General features: G+C 35.3%; 1 protein-coding gene across 4 annotated transcripts in view; it reads right to left on the reverse strand.

Annotated features, from left to right (window-relative positions):
* The window catches only part of ZNF644 (zinc finger protein 644), a 96010-nt gene that overhangs the window by 50387 nt on the left and 26385 nt on the right, over positions 1 to 19238 (reverse strand). For 2 of the 4 annotated variants that reach the window (XM_054592121.1, XM_054592116.1), the window contains one exon: positions 14684 to 14744. The exons of 1 other annotated variant lie outside the window; for it this stretch is intronic. In XM_054592121.1, coding sequence (XP_054448096.1) covers positions 14684 to 14705 — 22 coding nt within the window. In that variant the 5' untranslated portion in view covers positions 14706 to 14744. Of the gene's footprint in view, positions 1 to 14683; positions 14745 to 19238 lie in introns of those variants that run through there. One more of the 4 variants, XM_054592117.1, reaches the window with a different exon arrangement.

Genomic DNA, 19238 nt, shown 5'->3' on the forward strand with positions numbered 1-19238 from the left:
GTTGTTTAAGCCACTTAGTCCATGGTATTTTCTTATGGCAGCTCTTGTAGACTAATATACTCATCCTCACAGAACCAATGAGATGTTTTATATTACACTGCACATGAAGGTTCTCGTCTACATGTGTTAAATACTGAAATTTAAGAAGAAATCTGTTTGGGCATATGACCAGGTATGCCTAAGAAAAAAATTTAATCCTGCCTCCTCATATTACTGCAACCTTATGAAGCAATGAAATAGACCTCTACCTGGATAGATGCCCATGTCAATTTCATTACTGGTCATAAGAGAACTTAGCTATTATATCCTGATACATAAAACATATGTATTCCTTCCAGCCCAAAATATACAAAACTTATATTTGGGGCCCTTGCAGGTGACCATAATTAAAACAGTTTGCCAACTGTTCTTTTCTATAGCTGTGGAAATTGTGAACTAGTGATCAAAAGCCTAGCTGTGCTTCAGAAAAATTGAAGTCTTTTCAAAAACAGAGTGGAGAACTTCTTCCCTGAAATTTCTGATTCAGTTTTGCTAAGGTCCACAGCTTCCTTAAGTACACCCATACACTCTTAATACATAGTCAGGGTCATCTACAACAGGTTTCTCAAACATGTATGCACTTGGAGATCTTTAAAAAAAATATATAGACGCTCAATCCCCCTCTGAAGAATCTGGAAATGTGGCTCTTGCACTATTATTTTTAAAATATATATTAATATGCAATATATTATATATAAAAGGAATATATATATATTTTTCAAATCTCTTAGGGAGCTGAATATGCAGCCATGATTAAAAACCATGGTCTAGAATCCAGGTATCATGACTATTATATGTTGGGATTAATGCAAGGTATGTGCCACCAAATACTGGTATATACAAGTATGAATGATTATCTATTGAAAAATATATCACATTCTTTCCAACATATTTTCCTTCAAAGTAAAGGCAGAGGAAAGTACAGTATACAGTGCAATATGGCTTCACTTTAGAAGGCATCTGCAAGCCTTCAATTATCCAAACACAAAAGAGAATGAGATCCTCAACAAAATACTAGCAAACAGAATTCAACAACATAGTCAAAACATTATACAACATGATTATGTGGGATTTATTCCTAGAATGCAAAGACAGTCCTATATATGACAAGCAATATAATATACCACATTAACAGAAGGACAAAAACAACATCACTATCTCGATTGATACAAAACATTTTTGACAAAATTCAACATCGTTTCATGATTTTAAAAAAACCCACTCAACAAACAGGGATACAAAAAAGCTACTTCAACATAATAAAGATAACATATGAAATAACCACTATTAACAGCACAAAGGGCAAAAGAGAGAAAACTTTCCTCTAAGATCAGGAACAAGACAAGGATGCCCATTTTCACTGCTTCTAGCTAACATAGCACAGGAAGTCCTACCCAGGGCAACTGGCAAGACACAGAAATAAAAGGCATCCAACTTTTAAAGGAAGAAATAAAGTCATCTTTGTTCGCAGATGACACAATCCTGTAGGTAGCAAAGTTGCAACATACAAAAATCAATCTGTCCCCTATCTTATATCAATCACAAATATTAACTTGAAATGGATTAAAGATTTAAATGTAAAAACTGAAACAATAAACCTCCTAGAGGAAAATAAGAATAAAACTCCTTGACATGGGTATTGGCAATTATATTTTGGACATGACTCCTAAAGAGTAAGTAACAAAAAACAAACAAGTGGGACTATATCAAACTAAAAAGCTTCTGTAGAAAAACAAAAACAAAGAAAACAATCAACCAAATGAAAAGACAACCTATGCAATGGAAAAAAAAATCTGTAAACTATACATTCAATAAGGGGTTAATATACAAAATGCATAAAGAACTCCTACAACTCAATACAAAAAATCCAATTTAAATATCCCTGATGAAGACTGATGCAAAAATTCTCAACATAATACTAGCAAATTGACTTCAACAGCACATTAGAAGTATTACTGCACCATGATCTAGTGGGATTTATTCCTAGGATGCAAAGATGGTTTAACATATATAAAAATCAACCAATGTAATACACTATATTAACAGAATGGACAAAAATAACATAATCATCAACCGATGCAGGAAACACATTTGACAAAATTCAACAACACCACGTCATGATTTTAAAAAACTCAAGATACTAAGAATAAAGGGAAACTGCCTCAACAAAATAAAGCCCATTTATAAAAAGCACATAGCTAAAGTCATACTCAATGGTGAAAGACTAAGTTTTTCCTCTAGACCAGGAACAAGACATGCCTGTCTGCTCTTGCTACTTCTATTCACCATAGTACTAGAAGTTCCAGTAAGAGCATTAGGCAAGAAAAGAAAAGAAAAGCATTCAAAATGGAAAACAAAATTTATCTCTATTCACAGAAAACATGAACTTAAATATAAAACTCAAAGGTAACAAAAAACTGTTAGTAAGAAAATCTCAGAAAAGCATCAAAAAGAATACCATGCTTAGGAATAAACTTAACTGAGGAGATGAAAAGACTTGTGCACTGGAAACTATATTGCTGAAACAAATAAATAAATAGAAAATATCCAGATTATTGATCGGCAGGGGCTGGAGGAGGAAGAAATAGGAGTGCCTGCTTAATGGGTACAAGCCCATTGGGAGTGATGAGATACTATGGAACTAGATAGAGGTGATGGTTGCACAATATTACATATCTAAAAGGTCACTGAATTTTATACATTAAAATCAGTAATTTATTTTAGGTGAATTTTACCACAAAGGAAAAAATCAATTACATTTCTATATACTAACAATTAACATATAAAATCTGAAATGAAAATCACAATGCTTCTTACAATCAATCGAAAGAAAATAAAATATGTATAAACTTAATGAAACATGTAAAACCTCTGTATGCTGAAATTAGAAATGCTGATTAAAGAAATCAACAACCTAGCCCTGGCTGGTGTGGCTCAGTAGACTGAGTGCCAGGCTGCAAACACAAAGGTGGCCAGTTCGATTCCTCATCAGGGTACACGCCTGGATTGTGGGCTGGGTCCCTAGCTAGGGATTTCCGAGAGGCAACCAATCGATTATTTCTCACACATTTGATGTTTCTCACCCTCTCTTTCTCCCTCCCTTCCCATCTCTCTAAAAGTAAACAAATAAAATCTTAAATAAAAAAAAAGAAAAAAGAAATCAGTGTCTGGATTTGCTCCAAAATAACCTAAGGGTGAAGAAAAAAGGAGAACCCAAATGAGATAAGACTACATATTTGATTGTAGCTTTTTTTCCTGTGTGACTTCTCTTCACAGCTAAATTATTTTACAGCTCTAATTAGAGGTAGTACTAACAGTCTTTAGAAGTATAGACTCTGAATCTAGGCTACCTGATTCAAATCCTAACTATTCCACTGGTAGGTCAATTCAACTCATTGTATCTCAGTTTTCTTATCCGAAAACTAAGGATTGAGTTAATGCTTATAACAATGCCTGGCATATAGTATGTACTATTATAAATGTTAAATAAAATAAATCTGGGCTCATCATGGTTTTGGTTTTTAATATATTAAGAAAAAAACTAACTGCTTGTCAAGTGTAGAAAGAGTAAATGCTATAAACTTTTATATTAAAAATTCTAAGTTTATAGTATTTTTACTTTATAATCAGTCAAAATAATATAAAAGCCTGTCAACTGCAGAGGGTGCTACAGGAGGTTAATATTCAGTATCTTACTATCTTGTCTTGTTTTTAAGTCATTCAATCACAGTAGGTGGGGTTCAGTTTACAATCACTGTAGAAGTAGAAAGTGACTTTCTAGGGACTATGTCACTTCAAGGCAGACAAGATTTGAGCTGAACTTTCTGGGATGGTTAAATTTCAAGTGTATAAAGAACTGAGAATGAGATTGGTAAGAAAGATATGAGTAAAATTTAAAGTGTCAGAATTTAAAAAAAAATAATGATAATCAATTAGGCTGCAGCAAATGCTTATTAAAAAATAGCATGAGATGAAACTGTTAAAATTTACTGGAACATAAATTTGGAAGCTCTTGATTATATGATCTAAGAATTAAAATTTACCCACTAAAGAGTTGTTACTGTTTCTGAGCAAGTGAGTAATATGGTACTATATTTAATTTAGGGTAACCTCCTAAAAAGTTGAATTAAATGTCCTTACACAAATAAGATGAAGTGAACAAAGACATATTATTCCCAGATTAATGCTATGGAGTAAACAAAATAGCAATGAGAAAGGAAAAGATAAATATGTTGACAAAATAAAAGCAGTAAGTCTTAGTAACTGATGGAACCTTTATGACAGAAAATGAACAGTGTAAATATTCAGAGGGATTTTGACCTTGATAACAAGAATGCAGTAACAAAAACAGGTTTTGAGAACAAAAGCAACGAATCAATCTGGTTTAGACACTGTGATACCAGAACACACAAATAAAAATGTCCAAACTGATTATGTTTTTATTAATGTAACCTAAATTCTCTTTTTCTTACCTCTCACCATTTCCACATACTATTTCTTCTGCTTACAAGAGTTCTTCCTCAATTTTTTATCTAGATAAATTACCAACAGTTCCTTCAAGTTTTAGTTAAAATGGCACTTTTGGGAGGCCTTGCCATATTTCCATTCAGTCATTCAATAAATCTTTATTAAATGTCTCCTACAAGGAAGTGCTGTCCTAAGTGCTCATATATTAATAAATAAAACAGACATGGTCTCCTGGTCATTCAGGAGCACAGACTATCACAACACTGATGACATTTTATTGTAATTACAAGTTCAGTCACCTTTTTTCCTCAGACTCATAACTAATATCAAGTATGAGCCAAAGACAATTTAACTAATCAATTTATAAAACATTAAGTGAATCAATAAAACATTAAACAAGTATTTACTGAGAATTAATCATGAGACGGGTAGGCCCACGGTGCTCAGCACAGCTAGAAAAACCTAAGAAGTTTCAAATACCTGCTTTAATGGTCATCTCAATAGAACAGAAGGTGAGAGGTCAGAGTTTTTAGGTTTAACTATACTGACCTCGAGCCAAACTTTTATTATTTATGAACCTCAAACCTTAACTGTAATATTGTAATATATAAATTAATGATACGCACGGAGACTTTCACAGTATAGTTTATTTCTTGATGAGTTTAAAATCAGAGTTGTTTTAAAAGTCTGAAAACTTAGAAAAAGGGAAGAGTTCAAACAAATTCCTAAGCTGCAGTAAAGTGTAAACTTTAGTACACTTAAGAAAATGTCAGTAATGTTGGCAATATGGACATTCAGATAAGTAAAACTGTCCTAGAAAATAATTTCTGGAAACTAAAATTTAGTTTACACCTTCTCTTTCCCAGATCACCCTACAATCAAAATTCTGTTCTTTCCTTTTAGGGCCCAAGTTAAATGTCACCTTCCTGCTATGAAGCCTTTCCTAATCTCTTCCTTTGACATTTCCTCCTAAGTCCTACTATACTTCCCTTTACTTACCTAACAGTATTCTGTTAATGACTTAACATAATTTGTTATATAGCACAGAGACTTTTAATTATCAATGAATACTTAACATATAGCATAGTGCCTAGAACAACAGGCTTCAATAAAGGCTTATTTAATGCCTTGTTCTATTTAGCACCTTTATTTACAGTTTAGACATACCATAAAAGGTTCAACTATATAGCAAGAACAAAATTTTGGGCCTGACAGGGCAGTTTTATGGTTTCCTGTTCACGTAACTGGAATGACATTTGCCACTTAGCCTTTAATTGGTAAGTTAAAAACCACTTCAGATTTGGGTAAAAATTTTTGTAAGTACAGGTATGACTTCTGGTCAAGATGGAAGTGTAAGTAGACATGCTTCACCTCCTTGCACAACCATAAGGATCATCACTAACTTTAAAACAAAAAACACCTACAACTGCCAGAAAATCAAACTGTATGGAAGTCCAACAACCAAGGATTTAAAGAAGACATATCCATCCAGATAGGTAGGAGGGGTGGAGAGAGGGAGCCAGGGTGTAAAGGACACGGTGTGGCTGTGGTGAGGTGGACAAGGTAGCTGGCGGAACAGGCTGTCCCACATTCATGTATGGTAGATAAAAGTTGGGAAGGGTACCATGGGAGCAAGTGATCCCAGTCCCAGGCCAGACCGCACTGCTCAGGGTTCCAGCACTGGGAAATAAAGCCTCAAAACTTCTGGCTGTAAAAATCAGTGGGGGTTGGGGTGGTGGAAAAAACTGCCAGTCTCTTGGGAGAGTTTGTTTAAAGGGCCCACAATGTCCTAGAACGTACACAAACCCACCCACTCTGGGAACCACCACCAGGGGAGCAGTTCCTGGGGTACCAGTAGCGTACAGGAAGCAAGTGAAGTGACTGGAAACAGGACAAGGGCCAAGCAAGCCTCCAGCAGCCAGGAAGCAGCACTGTCCCCTCCCTGACCACTCCCCCACATACAGAACCACAAAGCAGTGAAACAGGTTGTCCTGCCCTGGAGAATACCTAAGGCTCCACCCCATACAACTTAACAAGTATGCTATGACAGGGAGTCAGAGCATCTCCACCTAATACACAGAAACAAATACAGGGAGGCTGCCAAATTGAGGAGACAAAGAAATATGGCCCACATGAAAGAACAGATCCAAACTCCAGAAAAAGAACTAAGCGGAACAGAGATAGCCAACCTATCAGATGCAGAGTTCAAAGCACTGGTGATAAGGATGCTCAGAGAACTCATTAAATGGCAAAAGCATAAGGAAAGAAATGAAGGCTACACTAAATGAAATAAAGAAACATCTCATGGGAACTAACAGTGAAGGGAAGCTGGGAGTCAAATCAATTATTTGGAACATAAGGAAGAAATAAACAGTAAACCGAACAGAATGAAGAAACAAGAATTCAAAAAACAAAACAAACAAACAAACAAAAAAGACAGAGAAAATAAGACAACTCTGGGACATCTCCGGAAGTGTCAATATCCGAATAAGAGGGATGCCAGAAGGAGAAGAGGAAGAACAAGAAATTGAAAACTTCTTTTAAAAAATAATGAAAGAAAACTTTACCAATTTGGCAAAGGAAATAGATAAACAAGCCCAAGAAGCACAGGGAGTCCCAAACAAGCTGGACCCAAAGAGGACCATATCAAGACATACCATGATTAAAATGCCAAAAGTAAAGATAAAGAGAGAATCTTAAAAGCAGCAAGACAAAAGCGTAGAGTTACTCACAAAGGAGTTTCCATAAGACTATAAACTGATTTCTCAAAAGAAATTTTGCAGGCAAGGAACTAGCAAGAAGTATTCAAAGCCATCAAAAGCAGGGACCTACAACCAAGATTTCTCTATCCAGCAAAGCTACCATTTAAACTTGAAGGACAGATAAAGTGCTTCCCAAAGTAAAGCTAAACGAGTTGATCATCACCAAGCCATCATTACATGAAATGTTAAAGGGACTTATTTAAGAAAAAGATGAAAATTATGAGTGCTAAAAATGACAACAAACTCCCAATTACCAACAACTAAATCTAAAAAACAAACCAAGCAAACAACTAGAACAGGACCAGAATCACAGATATGGAAATCATCTGGAGGGTTATCAGCAGGGAGAAGGCAGGGGGAGAATGGAAAGCAATCTATATATTCAAAGCAATCCCTATTAAAATACCAATGACATATTTCACAGATCTAGAACAAATATTTCAAAAATTTATATGGAACCAAAATGACCTCAAACAGCCTCAGCAATCTTCAGGAAGGAGAACAAAGTAGGAGGGATCACAATACCTGGTATCAAACTATATTACAAGGGCACTGTAATCAAAACAGCCTGGTACTGGCATAAGAACAGGAGAATACATCAATGGAACAGACTAGAGAGCCCAGAAATAAACCCATGTCTCTATGGTCAATTAATATTTGACATAAAGAGGGCACGACCATACAATGGAGTAAAAATAGCCTTTTCAACAAATGGTGTTGGGAGAACTGGAATGGTACCTGCAAAAAAGTGAAACTAGATCACCAACTTACACCATACACCAGAACAAACTCAAAAGGGATAAGAGACTTAAACGTAAGCCTTGGCACCATAGAAGTCCTAGAGGAAAACATAGGCAGTGAAATTTCAGATATCCCATGCGGCAACATTTTCACTGATTATCCTCTAGGGCGAGGGAAATCAAGGAAAGAATAAAGTAATAGGACTACGTCAAATTAAAAAGCCTAGGCACAGCTAGAAAACATCAGCAAAATGAAAAGGGAACCGACCATATGGAAAAACATATTTGCCAACTATACCTTGGACAAGGGTTTGATCTCCAAAAAATATAAAGAACTCATACGACTCAACACCAGAAAGACAAACAATCCAATTATAAAATGGGCAAAGGACTTAAACAGACACTTCTCCAAGGAGGACATACAAAGGGCCCGTAGGCAATACGAAAGGATGCTCAGCATCACTAGCCATCAGAGAGATGCCAATTAAAACCACAATGAGATATCACCTGTCAGAATGTCTATCATTAATAAATCAACAAACAACAAGTGCTGGCAAGGAGGTGGAGAAAAAGGGAACCCTAGTGCACTGCTGGTGGGGATGCAGACTGGTGCAGCCACTGTGGAAAACAGTATGGAATTTCCTCCAAAAACTAAAAATGGAACTGCCTCTTGATCCAGTGATTCCACTGCTGGGATTATACCCTAAGAATCCTGAAACATCAGTTCAAAAGAAGCTATGCATCCCTATGTTCATAGCAGCGTTACTTACAATAGCCAAGTGCTGGAAACAGCCTAAGTGCCCACCAGTAAATGAGTGGATTAAAAAACTGTGGTACATTTACACAGTGGAATACCATGCAGCAGAAAGAAAGAAGGAACTCCGGCCTTTCATGACATTGGGCAAGGAACTGGAGAGTATTATGCTAAGTGAAATAAGCCAGGTGGCAAAAGACAAATACCATATGATCTCACCTACAAGAGGAACCTAATACACAAAAGAAACAAATGAGCAAAACAGAACCTGAGGCGCGGAAACAAGAGACAGACTGACAGTGGTCAGAAGAGAGGAGGGAGGGGCATAAGGGGGAAAAGAAGAGGGTTAAACAGGGCGGGGGACTGACTGTGGGGAGAGAGGTTGGAGAGGGCAGGGAGAGCTACGGGGGAACATTGGGACAACTGTAATAAAACAGCAATAAAAAAGAAAAACTTTACCTACAGCTTAGAGCATATCATTATTTGAGGAAAAATTAAATATTTTTTTTAAAAGGATAAGTACAGGCATGGATGAAGCTCTCTATGAAAAAAATATATTGACCACTCAGCTTAAAAACATATCAAAGCAGCCTACGTATGCCTTTCAACAAATGAAACACCACTGTAAAACAGGATGAGTTTTAAGAGATAAAAACCAAGAGATACACAAACATATCCAGGAGTAAAGGCATCACATGGGAAATACTATACCAAAAAAGCCCAGAAGAAGGAAATACCTTAACTTTTAACAATAACTCAGAGAAAGCTATTATATGTTAAGGATTTTCTTGGTCCTATTCTTTCTGGTCTTAAATTTAGTAGTTTCTAGAGTTAAAGAATTTGAAAAAAGGAGTTCATTTACTTAGAGCTGGATCTGAGACTAATAATTTTATCTTTTCACACATGCTAAAGGCAGCAAAAACATAACCACAAAGAAGGAAAAGTTTCTAATACTTGAGTGGCAAAAGAAAACAGTTTGGGTGGCATGCTGTTAATCTAGATGTAATAAACTTAGTATGTACTCAGTAATGGCTTTTATTTTCTTTTTACTTACAGACTATGCTAACATTAGTTAACGGCAAATTATAATGAAACTCTTGGCCCTGTCAAGTGTGGCTCAGTTGGTTGGGTGTTGTCCCGCAGGGTTCGATTCCTGGTCAGGGCACATGCCTAGGTTGTGGGTTTGGTTCAAGCTGGGGTATATACAAAAAAGGGAACCAATTTATGTTTCTCCCTCCCTTCCTCCCTCTCTAAAATCAATAAACATGTCCTTGGGTAAAGATAAAAAATAAATAAGAAATTCATCATTAGGAAACATTTACCCTAATTGAAAACTATTAAAGAGAACACAGAAGGCTACTTGCTCACACAAAAGCATGTGATTTTTATTAAAATCTGATTATTCAATATTAAAAACTGCATGCAGTACATAAATCACCAAGGTATGTTAATTGATGGATTTACCAATGAAGAAAAATCTTTGCAAATTATATATTCTCTAATGAAATTAATTTATGAATGAAAGTGACATTTCAAAATTTTGAGGAATATCACAATTAAATACATGCATAAATAAATACCACTTTTCACTGATTAGAGTGGCAAGAATTAAAACACAAGTTACCACTCAGCACAGTATTGGGAAAACAGATATTCTGAAGAAATGCTAATAAGAATGTTATCATACAATCTCATTGCAATTTTGTAATATATATCAGAAATTAAAGAGCACATATACAGTGACCCAGCAATCCACTGCTATGAATTATCCTACAGACACTCATACAATCCCAATGATAGAGTCAAGAATATTTATTGCGGCATTGTTTATACAAGCAAAAAACCCCTGAGATTTACCCAAATATCCACCAATAATGAAAGTTATATTTTACCTAACATATGTATGAAAAATGTCCAAGATATATTGGTAAATGGGAAGAGAAAGATGCAGAATACATACAAGCTAATTTTGGTAACTTATACAGAGCACAGTGCTGGGAAAGAAGAGAGTTTTACTTCTTATTTTAAACATTCCTGTACTATTTGCTCACACATACAAGAATATGTGACTTTTATTTAAAAATACAATTTTGAAAATACTAAATGTTGCTTGGCAATATATTTGAAAACTGTCAGATGTATGCTGTGCAATCTCATCAAGAATGAAAAACAAATAATTTTACTAAAGATATTTTTTTCACATTACAACAAAGGGAAGCGCACTACAGTGCTACTAAAGAAAGTAAAGCAGAGAGAGATTAATTTGGAAATTTTAAAAATTAAGCTATTATAAGGAAAACTTTCATGAAGAACTTCAAATCCTTGGATTTAAGGAACCTGCAAAATGGAAAAGCTTAGCAGCAGCTGACTAAAATATTCAAGCACATGATGAAGAGAAATGAAACAGGTGTACCTATCAGCCTCTGGCGAGGGGGGGGGCGGCGGCGGGGGGACTAGTTTAAAATCTATTAAAGACCCTAGGTCAAGCAATCACAAGGTTGAATTTCTCTAAATACTCAAATTTGTCAACAAAGAAACTAAACACACTTAACATCCAGTATAAGATAAAAGAAATAACCGGTTCTACATTCAATGAGAATCTGTGTCTAAGAAAATCCTTGTGGGGAGACATAGGAACAGCATGAGATAGGGTCAACGTCCAACTCTGGATTCAACCTTTATGGCAGAGGCTGCGCAGGAAAAGCAACAAATTGATCCCAATGGGGAAGAACCTCTCCTTGCTTTGGACTTGCTAGAAGGCAATCAAGCTTCAGGCATAAAAAACCCCCAGGTGACTACGACAGCCAACCCAACTAGCTGAATCTCAAATATGAAAGAAAACTAGTGTGAAATGCTTTTAAGTTTTTTAAAAGTTTCATTTCTTAAGAAAATATAAGTGGGATAAATGGTGATGGAAGGAGACTTGACTTGGGGTGGTGAACACACAATATTATATACCGGTGATGTATTATAGAACTGTACACCTGAAACCTACATAATTTTATTAACCAATGTCACCCCAATAAATACAATAAGAAAGTAAAAAAAAAAGAAAATTTATTGTTTATGTATATTACAGATCTAGAATGATAAAACAAACTTTTAAAAAATCCTTTTCAGCAAACAAGTTTCTTAGCTACAGGAATCAAACATGTTATCACAATTCCAGACCATGATTCAATTTCTTCCTCCACTCCAAAAGATTTTTACCCTCAGGAAAATGAGTAAAAGTTTTCTTTACTTCTTACAGGTGTAAAAAGTCTTCTTATCTTCTCCTTGCATTAAAACCTTTAGAGAAATAACTAGTACAAACTCACAAAGAGAATACTATTAGTAACAAACACTCCAATTTCCATAACATGGATTAATATCTTCATTTGGAAAGAGTAATCAAAATCAACAATGACTAGCTATTTTATTCCAACTGGACTGAAAGAAGACTTAGGGGATATTTTATTTCTCTTCCAAAATGTCTACAATACTACCTCTATATTGCTTTTATAGGCTCCTTCCTATAGCGCAACAGCAACTGAACTGCTAATGCCCCCATCCCATTCCAGTGAATATTCTGAATCTCTATTTGTCTGTGAGATAATATTCAATATTCTATGTTTAACAAACATTCACTAAGCACTGTGTTGAGGTAAGTAAGATATGGATGGTGTCTACCTTCAAAGATCTCACAGTCTAGTAAAGAAAGCAGACTACTGCAGAATGGTCAGGTCCAGCTCAAAGGACAAGATGATGCTTGAGATGGGCTATTTTAGGAGATGAGCTGACAAGGATGGCGGGGCATTAGCAACTGGGGAGGTAAGGGGTTGGAAAAGACTAACAACATATACTTAAGACTAAAACTAGGAATATACACATCCTATTTTGTTTGTATACATAATGCTAGGCATTCTGAAATAGCCACAGTGAGATCACTGTATACTGTTATAGAGCTTATATTTTATTGTTTTATTATGCAGGTGATGGGGAATAATGAAAGGGACAATTAGAGGAAGGAAAGCAGCTGACTAAATGCCATGTAGAATGCCAGCAAGTGAGGTCAGAGGCTCAGAGAATCCAATAAACCAAATTATAGACAGAGTGCATAAAAAATTTGTAGGATGTTCATACAATAACATCTTACTGGTCAAGTAGCTCAGCTGGTTAGAGCATTAACTGGATATGCTAAATTTACAGGCTTAGTTCCCAGCTAGGGCACCTACAAGAAGCAACCAATGAATGCATAAGTAAGTGGAACAACAAATCAATGTTTCTCTTTCTTTCTCTCTTCCTAAAAGCAATAAAAAAAATAATAAACTACTGACACAACAACATAAAGCTCAAAAACATCATATTGAATGAAAAACATATACAAAAGAGCACATTATATACACAAAGTTCAAGGCAAAACTAAGCTATGCTGATAGAATTCAGGATGACGCTTACCTCAGGGAGAAAGGCTATTGGACTGGTAAGGGAAGAGCAAGAAGGACTTTCTGGGACAATAATAACATTCTACATCTTGAACTGGATGGCAGTTATACATGTAAATATGTATGTAAAAACTCACTCAGCTCTGTATTTTAAATTTTCCACATTTTACCATGCAAACATTAGAACTTAATAAAAAAGAAAATTTCATATAAAATTGCGGTAGGGTAAGGCCAGAGTAAATTAAACTAGTGTAATCCCATGGGTAATATCTAACTTATAACAAATCAGAATAAAAGTTCTAATAGACACTGTATATTCAACTAGCAAACAAAATCCCTCTAAGGCCTTCAGTACAAAAGTCTAGCTGTTTCTCTCCTTCAGTAAGATATACAGGCATATGTTCCTTACAATACATAGTATGAAAATAATGTACTCTTCCTAAATAGAAATAGCTCCTTATTAACCAAACAAACAAAAATTTTCTACCCTGCAGTACCTACCTTATAAAAGGTAGTATAAAAATTAATAAGGCATCAGCAGCTCTTAATATGACATACAGACAAGAAATACTCTTCCAACTACCATTACTATTACTATTATATAATAGCAATAAAGGGGAAACCGCTCAAATTATGCCTAAACCACTTACTAAGAATACAATTTTTAACTGCACATTACTCAGTTACAGCACTCCTCATATTAGCCTTTTTTTTTTTTAAGCTTTGTGATCAACAAGTTTCTGACAGTTGAATCATATGGTTAGATTAGAGAAAGATCAAGTTAACTGCAATTTTATCAAAGTATTCTTCTTACTCTATTTATATACTGAAGCCATGCTCTCACCAATAGATAGTAAATGTATTTTTTTTAACATTTCAACAGTTTAATTATGAAAAAGCATTCTTTCACATACCAGACCAAGAGTGTATGAGCACAATTCAACTTCCTGAAAGTCAACAGCTTTAAAAAATTAAAGCAAATCAGAATGCTAAATTAGAAAATCATTGAGCAGAGATACTGGCAAGAAAAATATTTAGATACTCATTTATAATTCTGAAGATTATATTAAGAAGTCACAATTTGGATAATTTAACCAATTTGTAGAATTGCTTCATTAATGGAAATAAGAAAGTAAAATTCACAAAAGCAAATTCTACTCCAGGACTATAATCTACAAGAAAACACTGACGCAATCTAACAAGTCCCTTATTGAATTTGGTTTTCTAATGTTTTATAGTTATTGGAAACCACAAACTTGAGTTATAAAACTCATCTTATAAAAAGGAAAAGAATTTTAGTTCCACAATTTGATAGCTGTTATTTTTCTTCCATCAAATCAACTGGATGAAATGCATCAAAAAGTTAATTCTTTATATTTCAAAATCTTATTTTAAAAAACTCATTAATTCTGGAGTTGAAGGCAGATTTTTAAAACAAATTTTTTGTATTGCTCCTACTTTGATATGTAGTATTTTAAAAAGTAGTCTTCTACTTACCTAGATTTTGTCTTATTAACATCTTGTTGCAAGAACAATCTCATTCGAAACTAAATCAAACCTGAAAGAATACAGGTAAAACCATCATTTAGTTTTCTGCTTCATTTATGAATAAGTAAAGTACATCTATGAAACACAATGATTTTAAATGAAAAACTGCAAATCCATTTTTCTTGATAAGACATATCCGAAAAACAGTTCAATTAAATTATGATTATTTTAACCTTCAGGAAACTTGCTAAGTACCTTTTTCTTTTCAGAAAATAATTTACTCAAATGAGAAATTAACTTTCTACTTCTCTTCAGAAAAATTTTACGAAACTTGTTTTCATTAACTTTATTGGTGTGGCAATAGCGAAAATTAAAATCAAGATTTTTTCATAAAATATACTTCTGTCTAAGTCAATGTTTACCTAATACTATTATATGCCTATCAAAAAAATACCAAAAAAGGCCAAAAAGTTGAAGAAAAAATACAGAATAAGATGGTATGAAGTATATACTAATAGTAGCCATAAATAGCTAACAGAGTAAGTACATTACTAAATGCCAGGAATCATTAATAGCATATATTGATACTCTCCTACTTCCTCAACTTAATGTTCAATCTAGTATAATGTAATCTCTACCCCAACATGCCACTGAAAATTTACTTGTCAGAAAATCTACCTATCTCTAATTTTATCATGTTCTATAAATTCTGAAAACTCAGTAGTATGTCCTACCCTGAACTTTACACATCTCCTTCCCCTACCCAAAACAGGCTTAACTCTTCTGAATTTTTACTCTCAAGATGGCACCAGCATACCTATTGCCTGCCATTCATACCTAGATTACCGTGACTGCTCTTTTTCTAGACTATCACCTCAAATTCATCCCTCCCAGAACTACTGAGTTGCCAAAAAACCTGTTTAGTTTTTTCCATAACCTATAAGACACATTTTTTATTTTCACCAATAACTTTATTGATTTGGATATTCTGAGTATGTCAGCTATCTCCCACAGGGTATAAGGTTGACTGTTCTCAATTAATGTCTCAGTTTGATTGCTATCAACTTGAACTGGTCTGCCCCACCACAGAGCATCATCCAGTGAGAAATCTCCAGCAGAAACTTCACATACCACTTTTGACATGTTCAATCAGCCCCAGCACCTTTTCCACACATGGTACAAATCTTTTTGCATTTCAGTTGCATTTTACCTTTCATGAAATAATAAAGCATAATATGCCAAAAATGTTGCATTTTTTCCATCTTCAATATTAAAATGGCTAGACAAAAATTCACCAATTTTGATAATTTTTTAATGCACACTAGTATGACAGCTGTCCCAATACAATCTAACAAAATTTTTAAGTTAAATGAAGTTAACGAAGTTAAATTCAAATGAAGTTAAAGACAATTATGTGCTATTAGAGCCATCTTACGGAAAAACAGAAATGACCTTTTTGGCCAGCCCAGTATGTCACATCTATGCTTCAAGACCTCCAATAACATCATCAATGATCAATCTCATCTCTATCTATATACCCCTAATCTCTACTCTCACATTTACTTTATTTTTCTACTATACCAAACTTTTTCAATTCCCAGAACAGCCCCCATGCTCTCAGCTTTCATGCCTTTTCCTATAGCTATCTTCTCTCTTTAATTTTACTACACCTTTTTACTAATTTTTCAAAATTTAATTCAGATACCCTGATAGATCCTTCTTTAATGTTTTCAACTATGTAAACCTGTATTTCTCAAATGCTATAATAACTAGTGATAGCCCTTTATCAACCCCATCTGTTTGTGTATTTTCTGACCTACCATGTGGACAATAATTAATTTATCTCATCTTAGCATTTTCACTGGATGGGCACATGAAAAAACTATAATGTAGGTTGAATGAAAGACTACAGAAATTTTGTGTTGTATCCCAAAATGCACACAGGAGTATATATTTTTAAAAAGTACAAATCCAGGCTAATAAGTTGAATTCACACTTTCAAAGACCAGAGGAAAAAAATTCACATCACTTCTGAATCCAGTCATGTTACTTTATGAAATAACTACATCTAAGTAAAACTACAATTGGTAAAAATCAGCCAAATGCAACCTTTAATTGGGTGAATTCATTTCACTGATTATCATGTTTGCATCCCTACAGAAAACAAAGTTTGTGGAACTATAAATCCTAGATTAATTTAAGTATTGGCCTTCAGCAGAAAAAGACTGGGACAGGAAGGCAAGTAGGGTTTTAATACTAATAATGTCAGAATCTGGAAAAGTGGTTCTCAGAATCACCCAGGCTTGTTACACACGTATTGCCAGGGCCCCCCCCCCCCCCCCCACAGAGCTCCTGATTAGTAAGTGAAAGAGTGGAGCCTGATAATATGCAATTCTAATTAAGTTCCTAAAGTCATGTTGATGCTGCTACTTCCAGGACCACATTCTGAGAACCACAGACCTAGAGTTTTCAGTGTAATGTCTAAAAGAAATGAGAATATTTTCTCTCTGCCACCCACTTCCATCAACCTTTATCCACCCAGAAGTGAACAGTGGGACCTACTACAAACTAAACTATAAATCAAAGTGAGAGCAATAAAAGTGTGAGAAACTGAAAAATAGCTCCACAAAAGATATCTAAATCCTAATCCTAGGAACTTGTGAATGTCACTTTATATGCTCCACCCTCGCCCCCTGGCACTGCCCTGCCCCCCCCCCCCCCGCCCCCCCCCCGGAAAAAAAGGTCTTTTCTGAAGTGACTTAAGATCTGGATAAGCCCTAAGTACAATCAACGTGTATCCTTATAGAGACACAGGGAAAGCTGACTACATACACAGAATGTAAAGACAGAGCATGGAGAGTTGAAAACACTGGCCTTAAAGATTACAGCCAGAGCCAGTAATTCCAACAGCCACCAGAATTGGAAAGAGGAAAAAGGAGGATTCTTTTCTAGAGCCTCCAGAGAGAACAACCCTGCTGAAAACTTAATTTTTGTCTAGTGATGATTTCAAACTTCTGGATTCCAGCACTATGAGAATAAATTTCTGTTGTTATTTTAAGCCATCTACTGGTTTGTGGTAATCTGTTAGAAGAGCCATAGGAAACTAATATATTGAAATGGTAGGTTCCCTAGGAAATAAATTAGGAGCACTACCTAAAAGGTATTATGGACTGAATTGTGTCCCTATAAATTCATGTTGAGCCCTAACACCTGATGTGACTGTGTATTTGGAGATAGGGCCTTGAAGCAAATAACTGAGGTTAAATGGGATACTAAGGGTGGGTAGTAATCTAACATGACTGATGAACATTGAGCAAAAATCCTCAACAAACCAAGTTCAAGAGCATATTAAAAGAATCAACCACAGCTGCTATGGCTCAGTGGATTGAACACTGGCCCTTGAACAGCAGGGTCATGGGTTCAATTCGCTGTCAGCACATATGGCTGGGTTGCAGGCCAGATCCCCAGTTGGGGGAGTGCAAGAGGCAACTGAATGATGTTTCTCTGGCACATTCATGGTTCTCTCCCACTCCTTCTCCACCCCTTTCCCTCTCTCTGAAAACAAATAAAATCTTTTCTTAAAAAAAGAATTATACACAATTCTCAAGTTGGATTTATTTCTGGAATACAAGGATGGCTCAACAAATAAAAATCAATGTATTAATAATACCACATTAACAGAATGAAGAAATCACAATCATCTCAATTGATGCTGAAAAAGCATAATATAGACACTTAACAAATAATAGAAGCAAACTACTTCAACATAATCAAAGCCATACGTGAAATACCCACAGTTAATATCATACTCAATTGTGGAAGGATGAAAATTTTTTCCCCTATGATCAAGATGATTAGGATGCCCACTTATACATACTACTCCTACTCTACATAGCACTGGAAGTACTAGCCAGAATAAATAAAAAGAAATAAAAGGCATCCAAATTGGAAAAGGAGAAATAAAATTATACGTTTGCAGACATGACCTTTTAGGTAGAAAATGCTACAGATTCCTTTTGTTATTGTTGACACTACTACAGATGTACCCCATTTCCCCCCTTTTGTCCCCTCTACGCAGCACCCACCAAAGCCCCCCCGGCCCCCACTCCCCCCACCCCCGCCCAGCCTTTACCACATTAATGTCTGTGTCCACAGGCTATGCATATATGCATAAATGTTTTTTTGGCTAATCTCTTCCAGTCCCCCACACTCTGCCCCCCTCTGAAATCTGTCAGTCTGTTTGTTCCATGTATCCATGCCTCTGGTCCTATTTTGCTCACCAGTTTATTCTGTTCATTACATTCCACATGAGAGAGATCATTTGGTATTTTGTCTTTCTCTGACTGGCTTAATTAACTTAGCACAATTATCTCCAGGTCCATTCATGCTGTCACAAAGGGTAAGAGTTCCTTCATTTTTACAGCTGTGTCGTATCCCTTGTATAAATGTACCACAGCTTTTTCTTCCACTCATCTACTAATAGGCACTTGGGCTGTTTCCAGATCTTGGATATTATAAATAACACTGCTATGAACACAGGGGTGCACATATTCTTTCTGATTGG

Source organism: Pteronotus mesoamericanus, unplaced genomic scaffold (genome assembly GCF_021234165.1).
Source record: "Pteronotus mesoamericanus isolate MK-2021 breed Mesoamerican mustached bat unplaced genomic scaffold, CSHL_Meso_final scaffold_31, whole genome shotgun sequence".
NCBI classification, from domain to species: domain Eukaryota; kingdom Metazoa; phylum Chordata; class Mammalia; order Chiroptera; family Mormoopidae; genus Pteronotus; species Pteronotus mesoamericanus.